An 11359-nucleotide genomic window follows, 5' to 3' on the forward strand; every position below is an offset into this window, starting at 1 on the left:
ATGTAAACCCACCCAAACCCAACAACCAACCACACAACATCAACCGACCACATACACACAACAACCAAACACCCAACATCGCAACCCGTTCATGCCAACCACCCAACAACCAACCATCCAACGTCGCACCCCGTTCATATCACCCACCCAAACACAAAACCAAGAATCAAACCCTGCATCCACAACCGTCTACAGCCCAGATAATTCATATGGGTCACTTCATCGTAGCCCCCACCAATGAACACCCAACCACTGTTTAACTATAGTACGTCCCAGGAACCATTGCTTCGTTTTCAAAACGATTCAATGGCCCAATTTTGGCAACTATACCGTCCCCAATTCACCCAACCCCAACGCCTTAACTACGATGACATGGGCAACGAACTCCATTACGGAAGCGCCGTTGGCCAGAGCCCCTCCGGATATTATGAGCAAATGATGACACATCTGTCAAATACCGCTGGAAGTTCCGCCGGACCTTCCAACCAGCCATCGCCCGATCAGGTCAGCACCCAAAGACCACAAACACCTCAAGAAAATCGTGGGAGACCTTGGAGACAAACTAACGCACCGGGATGTGGAACTGAGGGACGTTATAATCGGGCGGGCCATTAGTTTATTGTCAGTCCAATGTAACCAATTATTACATATTTAATAAATTTATTTTTTTTCATTATTAGTTCTTATGTATTAAAAATTAAAAATTAAAAATTAAAAAAATTTAAAAAACTAAAAAAATTAAAAAAAATTAAAAAATAATAGGAGGGGGTGTATGCGCCAGATGAATTGGCGCATACACCCACCAAGCAAAACACACTAAGACGCCACTAGCATTGTCGCCTCCTCATGAGAAGCCCAATACATTCGTCAATGTTATTGGCGTCTCCTCTTAGTGGTATGGGGTGCGCCAATTCATTTGGCGCATCCTCTATCAAACTTGGTTATTTTGGTATTTTTTTTCGAATAATTAGTTATTTTAGAAAAAAATTTAAATAAATTGATTATTTTGAAAAAAAATTCTAATAATACAATACAATTGTTATACAAATAAAATTCAAAATTCACAAGATTCACGCTATAATTGATTGACATAAAAGTACAACAGGTTACATATATGTGAATTAAGATTTTGATAAAGAAAGTTCTTTATTATTATGACTTTTCAAACTATATTTTTTTTTGTCTGTAATGTCCCTAACATTTAATTATTTGATATACTTTATTCTCTCTCCATAATTAAAAAAACGACATTAAAAATAAATATAAAATTTTCAAAAAAAACCCACTTAAAAAGGAAAGGAGTCCATAATAAAAACGAAAAATTCCATTTTTAGGAGCACCGATTAACAACAGTACATGAAAAGTCTGCATGAATATTCAAAGCAACAAAGACTGTAAACAATTTCATCTCATTATTACATCATCAGATCCCACAAAAGCAGACAAGCAGCCCAACAAAGGTGGTAACATTTTCATCATCAGTCAACTCAATCTCATCTCGCCGCCCACATCTTTGGAATTAAAACTTTTCTTCTTTCTTCTTAGGTTCATCTATTTTCATCTTTCTCTCAGACATAAACACAAACACTCACCATGTCTTTGTTTAGAACCCTCTCAAAACGTTACTTCTCCACCACGAAACCACTGCTCAAACACACCATCCCAAACACACACCCTTTTCACCACTTCCAATCTCTCACTCTTCTCTCTCGCTTCTCCTCAACTACCGACTCCACCGCTCCGGTTCGCTATGCGGCTCTAGGACCCACCAAGCCGCACGAGAAGCCACGCGTGGTGGTTCTCGGTACCGGTTGGGCCGGGTGTAGGTTCATGAAAGGTTTGGATTCTAAAATCTATGATATCGTTTGTGTTTCCCCTCGTAATCATATGGTTTTCACCCCTCTTTTAGCTTCCACTTGTGTTGGAACTCTTGAGTTTAGATCTGTTGCTGAACCTGTTGCCAAGATTCAACCTGCTATTTCTAAGGAACCTGGTTCTTTTTTCTTCCTTGCTAATTGTACCGGTATCAATGCTGATAAACATGAGGTATCTTTTTTTTCTTTTCCTTTTCAATTTCATGCCATGCTTGATCTGAGGGACTACGTATATAATATAATGTAGGAGTTTCGGAAAAAGAGCTTTGAAAAGCTCAAATCCCATGTTGCTTAGAGTTATGGTATAAATAGAGTTTAAAAAGATTGAGTGATCCTTACTTTATTTCTTTGAACAAATTGAGTAAACCTTACTTAAAAAGTTTGTTTCGCAGAGTTAGGTCTGAAATCTAAGAATCAGAATTAGCAGTCAAGGCATAAATATTTATTGATTTTTCTCTTAGACACTTTTCAAGTCAGAAAATTTAGGTTAACTGTGTTTTTCTTTCCTATAAAGTTACCAGCTTCTGCTTTTTGCCTCCTTCAAACTTTAGATGAAGTTGTTAACAATCCGATTCAAGTGGAGTGGGTGAAATGGGGAAGGGTTGCAACTTGCAAGTCTTTTATGGGATAAAAAGGTACCACTCGTGCTAAATTTAAAATTTTATCATATTTGTATGGGATAGAGTGTTGGGTGGTAAAGGCTAACCCGAGAATAAACTCAATGTAGCAAGGATGAAAATGTTGTTTCGGATGAATGAATGAAATACTATACAAGATAGGATTAGGAATGGCTACACTCGAGAGAGTTGTGCTAACATCTTTTGTAGAAAAGATGTTTGATTCAAGGCTTAGTTCGTTTGGACATATATTGAGGAAACATGTAGATTCAGTAATATGAGAGTAGATTAGATGGAGAGAAGCTCAATTGCTAGAGATAGATGAAGGCAAAGGAAAATGTTTTCAAAACTATTACAGAAGATGAAGAAATATGTTTTCAACATCGTTCACTGCCTTTGGGGGATTGTGAATGACATTGCCACCACTCCCATATAACCTAACTGGTGCCCGATTCAAACATCATAGCGCACAATTAGCTAAGGCAAAACATTAGTGCTCGTACATTCAGTATAACAGGGACAGTTTTGCCTCTGTTTCCAAATATCCAGCAGAGTTAATATCATCTTTAATTCTATCCTTATAGTTTCAGTCTTATCAAGAGGCTTGGGACAGGTTGAAGAAGGTATTTCATGGGAGCAAGAGGATTAGTGAATACAGGTTTAAGCCTTAGGAAGGATTTTAAACCTTTTAAAGTTAAATATATTGAAATCGTCAAAGATTTTTCTGGTAAGATGATGAAGATTACGAATCTGTGACCAAGATTCGGAGCATCGGTGTAGAACTCTGTGATCAAAGAATCATGTAGTAAACGTTAAAAAGCCTGTCATAGAGGTTAGAGTAAAAGATTGCCTCTTTGGAGGATTCAATAGACAATTCTGAAATGTCATTATCATAGTAAGTGAACTTACTTGAAGTCACCGAACAAAGGAGACTCTTGAGAATGGGGATCAAAAAGTAGTCTTTTTGGCTAGTCACTAGCCAAAGCAAAGTTATGTAAGCAAGAAATACAATTATCAGAAGGACATGCAAAAATGGAGTAGAAGTTAACAAAAAGGTTGCAAATGATGAGAATGGACAATTTTCTCCATGTTCCAACTATAAAAAGACCAGTCATTTGGAGAAGTTCTGTTCAAATGCAGATATTGCAAAGAGCACAAGTGTGTATAGAATGTGCGTAAATTTTAAAAAAAGAAAGTGTAGCAAAAGGTCATACCCAACATGTTACAAATAAATTTACCTCAAACAAGCTCCCGAACATAGTATGAAAAAGTTAATGTGTATCTATTGCTCTGACAAAAGCATATTGAACAAATTTTTACTGTATGAACACACAAAATGAACGTATCATCATTTCTTTATGTGTAAGATATTTTAGTGATTGACAACAATGTCGAGCATGTGGAAATGAAATATTTCATAGTTGAGATGAAAAAAAATCTTGTTTTTCATGGTTAAAAAAGTACAGATCTAATACAATTATATAAGGGAAACTGAAAATGATGGAGGGATTTCCATTCAACACTGTAAATCAAATCATCAACCGGCTGGCATTCATACAAAACCATTTTCTAGGACCAAATTTTTGCAGCTAAGAAAGAAAATGCAGTTATGCAGCAAGCCAAACCAGGAAGAGTGTTAATCTTTTGATTTTTCTTACTGCATTCCATAGCTATTTGGCTTGTTGACTCCAAACTGCTTCCTAATAGTTTGCTTGAAATATTTTGAAAATGTAGATTTCATGTATAAGAATGCATAGCATAGCCTTCGTAATGTTGTGCGTTCTTCTTTATGTATCTTACTTTGCATAAAATATCGTGTTCAACTTGCAATTCGTATTAAAATTGAGAATGAAGGATCATCTCTTTTCTGGATTTTATTGCTCTATTTCAGTCCTCTTCAAAGGCTCTTACTCCTGTAAACTACAACAAACAAAAGGGTGTGATGCTAATATTTTCTGAAATTATGGTAAACGTAGCTTAATTTGGTAGAATCTGACATTGTTTTGAAGGTGCAATGTGAGACTGTAACTGAAGGAACACAGACACTAGATCCTTGGAAGTTTACAGTATCCTATGATAAGCTAGTAATTGCATTAGGAGCTCAACCAACCACTTTTGGGATTCAGGGAGTTCATGAACATGCAATTTTTCTTCGTGAAGTTTACCATGCACAGGAAATTCGTCGGAAATTGCTCCTGAATTTGATGATGTCTGAGGTTCCAGGTTTGCGATAACTTTCCTATTTTCAACAAAAATTCCTTGTTATGCATTACCTCTGTAATATGTATTTTGTACGGATGCAGGGATTTCGGAAGAGGAAAAGAAAAGGCTGTTACACTGTGTGATTGTGGGAGGTGGTCCCACTGGAGTTGAATTTAGTGGTGAACTTAGTGACTTTATTATGAGAGATGTTCGTCAGAGATATGCTCATGTTAAGGACTATATCCATGTTACTTTGATTGAGGTATGCTAAGTGTAACCTTAGGTACCGTATGTGGTGCAATGAAATAGAGTGTCGTTGAAGCACTGACACGGACATTAGATACGACACTGAAACTAACACGTCAAAGTTGGCAATTGTTTGTATTGTTAACCAATTTGTTCACGCCTCTTTAGGCCAATGAGATATTGTCTTCCTTTGATGTCCGACTCAGGCAATATGCCACCAACCAGTTGACAAAGGTGAGCTGTATGTTCAAAGAGCTTCTTTACTTTTTTTCAACACGTTTCTATTGATTTTGAACTTCTGAATATTATATAAAAAAACTCCTTTACTGTTTCTTCAATACGTTCCTTTTGTTATGTTGAAATTTCTATCAGTCAGGAGTCCGACTTGTTCGTGGCATTGTGAAAGATGTTGAAGAAAAGAAGATTATACTAGACGATGGTACTGAGGTTCCATACGGGTTGCTAGTATGGTCTACTGGAGTTGGTCCTTCACCTATTATCCGCTCGTTGGATCTTCCTAAATCTCCGGGTGGAAGGTTTGGTTACTCAACATAGTACTTGCATTTATTTTCTTTCCATTGACAACCATTGTAAATTTTACAATTTACAACTGATTTTTGTATGGATACATTTAGTATTTGGATCTGTATTATCAGGAAAGCAGGATCATACTAGTCCAAGTATATTCGTTTTAATACTATTTATGTACAACAAGTTTCTGTTGATACAGATAAAAAATAATTTCAAGTCAAAGAATAACTTTTTATAAGATACATTTCTAATTTAAATGTTGGATTGAAAGTTTCCTTTGGACTTGATGCACGGTAACTGTAACTTGAAAAAACATTATCTTAAGGAAAACTTCTGAAAAGTTCTCTCATTACAGGATTGGCATTGATGAGTGGCTTCGTGTTCCTTCAGTACAAGATATCTTCTCAATAGGTGACTGCTGTGGATTTGTTGAAAGTACAGGAAAACCAACACTTCCTGCTCTAGCCCAAGTAACTTACAGTGGTTTCATTAGTTTCTCCAACTGACTTTCATTTCTTGAATTCTTTAGATATAAGCTAGTTTTATTATAAAAAATATATAAAATAAAGTCAAACTGTTTTTAAAATAAGCATAAGTTGTTTCCATAAGCAATCCTGAAGAGCTTATGGACATAAGCTGAAAACAACTTATAGACATGTCATAAGCTGTTACCAAAGTTCCCCAAACAGTCTCATAAGTGTTTGTCACTAGTTAAGCTCAAATAAGTCGATGTAAATAGACATTTACTTAGTCCCTAAACACATTCCATTCTGAATGTGTTACTTTCTATACTTGGTAGAGGTTCATGTATTTGCTTGGAACCTTATCCATGCCAACTTAATATATTGCCATTTGAATACCACAGGTAGCAGAGAGGCAAGGTAAATACTTAGCAGGCTTATTAAACAAAATAGGTAAAGCCAATGGAGGCCACGCAAACAGCATGAAAGACATGGACTTAGGGGATCAGTTTGTTTACAAGCACTTGGGAAGCATGGCAACTGTTGGCAGTTACAAGGCTCTAGTAGACCTAAGACAGAACAAGGTGATTTTTATCATTCCTTAACCTTTTGTAGGTGCTATTTTGGTTTTCACTCATGGCATAACAGAGAAAGACGCCAATGGACTAATAATCTTTGCTCGACCGAAAGGTCTTTATTTTATTTTTTGTGCTTCGAAAAACACGTAACAGTTTGACTCACTAACTTATCTCCTACAGGAGGCAAAAGGATTGTCTCTGGCAGGTTTTATGAGTTGGATTGTTTGGCGCTCGGCATATCTAACTCGTGTCATTAGCTGGAGGAACAGATTCTATGTAGCTATTAACTGGGCTACAACTTTTGTTTTCGGCCGTGATATAAGCAGAATATGAAAGTTTTAAAGGTAAAAATACTCTCATAATGGTTCCAATAAACTTAAACCTCTTCAGTTTTATGACATGTTATTAAAGGCTTAGAATGCTAACATACTTTGCTTTATTGGTTTGAATTGCAGGTTATTATTAATGGAATAAGTGCTGAATTTTAGTTAGCTGAACAACAAGGGAGGGACTAAACTAGTACACGAAAGATGGCTTGAAGGGGAAGGCAATAAATATGACAGTCTTTGGTCAACACGTCATGATTCAATTTTAGGCATTTCGTATATTAGTTACTGAGCACCATGTTTATATAAAATTTTCTACATCAAACAAAAAAAAAACATTCTTGACCAATTGTGTGTTCAAAATTTTCAACATCTGATAAATTTCTTACCAAAACTATTTTATTTGCAAATCTTAAATTCTCATCTATAGATATCAACTAATGTGTGAGCATGTGTGTCGAGTGGGGCATACCAATGTCATTATTGGTTTTACATTTTCATTATGCCATTTAAATTTGTTAAATGAATAATTGTGAATAGGATAAACTAATAGTGTATAGATTAACAATTAAATAGTATATAAAATTTAATTTGCGATATAAATTTTCGAGAAATATGAAGCAAATCACCCTTGATTTAATTGATTTGATATTTTATAAAGTCAGAAACCCATTTAAAATAGTAAAATTTAACTATTAATCAAACATCATAAAAATAAAAAAACAATAATGTATAATAATAAAAAATATCATGAAAGTACAGATTAGTCAATAGTTATGTAGATATATGATGCGTAGGAGTCCGAATTCAAACCTAAAACTTTCTCTTTCTCTACATTTCATATGTTTGATTCTTGCCACCTGATTAATTGATTTTTTTATTTTAAAATAATCATATTTTTTAATTTAAATTCTAAAATAATATATTTTTCAAAATAATTACTGAAATAACCACATTTCATGACTTATGCGTTGAACTGACGCATGTAATTTACAATGAACGGGAGGCGCCCAAGCCATTGGCGCATGCATTGGGTCATGCATGTGAAGGCGCCACATGCAATGACGCATGCATGTGAAGGCGCCACATACATTGGCGCATACATGTAGCCATGTGTGTGTGCGCTAAAAGCACTGACGCATGCATGTAGGCATGTGTGTGTGCGCCCAAAGCAATGACACATGCATGTGCACTCATCTATAAATACAGCATTTCGTCCATAATTTCTTAGACAACTTCTTACCCTCTTTCAATTTTCCTCTCCTTCAATTTTCTTTAAAATGTCTGTATATCCATACTTGTGTCCATATATTCACAAGAGAAATGTCGATTTAATCTTTTCAACAGTGCAGCCTCCGATGAAGATCCGACTTTGGAATGTAGATACGTTCGAACATCTTAACAGAACCTTGAACCGTTGGTTAGATGGAGACATTGCAGATGGTGAAAGAATCAGAAGAGTTCGATGGCTTGATACGACGTTCAACCAAAATGGAGAAGTTCGTTTCTGGGTGGATACTAAAACTGACAGAGGCGTTCACAGGATCATGTATACTCCTCATAAAATTGTTTTGATGGTTGTAATCGTATAGTTTATGTTTTATGTGTTGTATTTCTTAGTGATGGTATTTTATTTATTGTAGTTTCTTGTGTTGTTGTTTATGCCTTTGCTAGTGATGGTATTTTTATTTGTTAGTGATGCTATTTTATTTGTTAGTGATGTTTTTATGTGTTGTTGTTTCAGGTCAACCTAGGGGTCAAGGTATTAGTTTAAAATATCTTAAACAATATTATTCAAGTATAACATTAAACGAAGAATCTACCGAGTATGAAAAGATAATTAAAGCTCGGTGTTATATTATGATTTTATTTGATAATTTTTTATTTCTTGAAAGTACTGGTAATACGGTAAATATTATGTATTTGTCGTTGTTATGAAACATAAATAAGGTAGGCACATATAGTTGGGGTTCAACTGTTTTGTCCCATCTATATAGTTCGTTGTATAAAAATATCAACAAAAATACTTATACGTTTTATTCTTGTGCCTATTTGCTACAAGCATGAGGTTGGTTAAGATTGTCGTCACTCGCTCCGGTCAACGAGAAGTCATTCACATTCCCATATGCAACAAAGTAAGTTTATATTTAATCTTCTAATTTATTAGACTTTATACTACAACTAACTATAACTAATATATTTTCAATCTTTTCAATCTAGGTGGTCAGTTAAAGGGATGAACTACAACAGGTGTCACAAACACGCCGTAGTAGTCTATCGCAATCTTTTAGACCACATTGGACCAGACGATGTATTACTACTAAACAACTCTACATTTGATTTAAAAAAATTATACAATTACATATCCTCAACTCACGTCATATTCTTATATAGTTTATCTAGAGACTGTATCTAGGTCTTGATCATCATGTTAACCATGATGCTGCTGCAGTTTGGACAACAAAAACACCAATTATTCAGTTCACTATTGTAGAGATGCACCAGAGTGACCGTGTAAAACTGCAGTTCGGCATGCAACAACAAATTCCAGAACCTCCGACGTGTTTGGTAGATTGGCATCAACAAAGAGTCGATGGCCAATGGGATTATTTCGATTGGAGAGACTTCGCAAAAGAGATGTGTCGTCATTTGAGGAATCGACGACAACATATCTTAAACAAAACAGTCATACATGGTGCTAGACCAACTCAATATTATATGGCATGGTTTAGGTCGGTTACTGAAGGTGTGAAAAACACAAGAAATAGGGGTTTGAATTGGGTTTTCCAAGTAAAAGCTTTTTCCAAAACAAAAACAACACTGACAAGTTAAATAATGAAGAGATAAAAACACAATGATTTTTATCCTGGTTCGCTTGAAACTCAAAGTTAATCCAGTCCATCCGCCAAGGTGATTTGCCTTACACACAAGGACTTAATCCATTATAATCAACATATTATAATAAACACAAAGAATACCCTTCTTTGTCTTCTCAAGGATCCAATTAAACCTTAGTCTCCTCAAGGATTCATAAAGAACAACTTTCTTTGTCTTCTCAAGGATAACCTCCTTAAGGAATCAAACAAATAGTTTGAATAAAAGTTTATGTGTTACAAGATGCTTCTTCAAAAGCAGATTTTACACAAATGAATAATAAATACTTAAAGAACACTGAATACAAAACATGAGCTTTTCATAAAGAAAATTAGCTTGGTGTAGTTCAACAGCAATAGAGCAAAACGTGAAAGTTCTTCAAGTCTCCAATGCATGCTTATATAGAGTAAGCATGTGACGTTGGAGGGGAAAATGGGGAAAGCTCCTTGAGCGGCTGTCCACAGTTGGATGAGAAAGGAATGATACCACGTACGTCCTTTCGCCCATAAAATCAGTGACAGGTGTGATGAAAAGTACAATCCTTGCCCACAAAATCAGGTAGTGTAAAAGTTGTTTGATTTGTACTATGTACTATTTGATCACATTCCCATTTGATCTTATCTTTAGATTTATTGGTTTCTGATAAAAGATGATTAACGCATGAAGTGAAGAAATAGAGAGTTGGATTCAGAAACTTCAAAACCTTGACAGCGTCAGTAGTCTGGCTTGAGTTCTTTAGTGTCTTCAGAATCTTAACACAACTCCAGAAGCTTTCCATTCTTCAGAAGCTTGTTGATCAGAGTCACGTCCAGAACCAAACAGCTGAGAGAACATTGCAACAACAACATAGTATCTCCTCAGAAGCTTCTGATGGGTGAGATAACGCAGAAGCAGAAAGAACATTGCAACAGGAATATTGACGTCTTTCAAAACTTCTAATTGTAATGCAGAAGAGAATTTGGAGCACAAAGTTCAGAAACTGATGGTGTTACACATCATATGATCAGAATCAAAATTGTTTGTTAAAGCTACACAATAAAAAAATCATTAGGGTGCCAGAATTATTCTCACACAAATACAACATTGTTATCATCAAAACTTAAGGTATAGATGCAAAACCAAATCTTGTTCTAACAATCTCCCAATTTTTGATGATGACAAAGCATGTCTTTTGATGAACAGTTTTGTACAAGGTAATCACATAAGAATACATCTTTACAAAAGCACAAAGCTCCCCCTGAGATGTATAGTCCTATAAAGATAAACTCAGAATGAAAGAGCACTTTCCTAATTTACCTATTGAAGTACCATAATGAATAATTAGTCCGAATCTGGTTTAACATCATTCTCTTGATAGACCTTCAGAGGGGATTTCCTTAGAAACTTCTTTGAAGAGTCTTTCTTCCGAACATTCTTGAAGACCTTTCTTCAGAAACTTCTTCAAGACTTTTCTTCAAAAACTTCTTTGAAGAATCATTCTGATTCTTGAGACAAAAGCTTTAACAAATCATTCTGAATCTTGAGAGTTAACCCTGCAAAAAATACTTAACAAACTTTTCTCGAAGTACTTGTTAAAAGAAACACTAAAACAATGTTTGGGTTTTTTACTTAGAAATTTAGATATCAAAATAAACTCTTAATTCTCCCCCT

General features: G+C 35.2%; 1 protein-coding gene across 1 annotated transcript; it reads left to right on the top strand.

Moving 5' to 3' along the window:
* Positions 1 to 1340: 1340 nt before the first annotated feature.
* LOC127118537 (internal alternative NAD(P)H-ubiquinone oxidoreductase A2, mitochondrial) lies at positions 1341 to 7245 on the top strand. Its single transcript, XM_051048745.1, has 9 exons — positions 1341 to 2046; positions 4501 to 4714; positions 4795 to 4955; positions 5108 to 5173; positions 5312 to 5475; positions 5826 to 5940; positions 6336 to 6515; positions 6690 to 6853; positions 6965 to 7245. Exons 1-8 carry the CDS (start codon positions 1594 to 1596, stop codon positions 6840 to 6842), a joined length of 1506 nt encoding a protein of 501 aa, XP_050904702.1. The 5' UTR covers positions 1341 to 1593; the 3' UTR covers positions 6843 to 6853; positions 6965 to 7245.
* Positions 7246 to 11359: the final 4114 nt, after the last annotated feature.

This window comes from Lathyrus oleraceus, chromosome 2 (genome assembly GCF_024323335.1).
Source record: "Lathyrus oleraceus cultivar Zhongwan6 chromosome 2, CAAS_Psat_ZW6_1.0, whole genome shotgun sequence".
Lineage (NCBI taxonomy): Eukaryota > Viridiplantae > Streptophyta > Magnoliopsida > Fabales > Fabaceae > Lathyrus > Lathyrus oleraceus.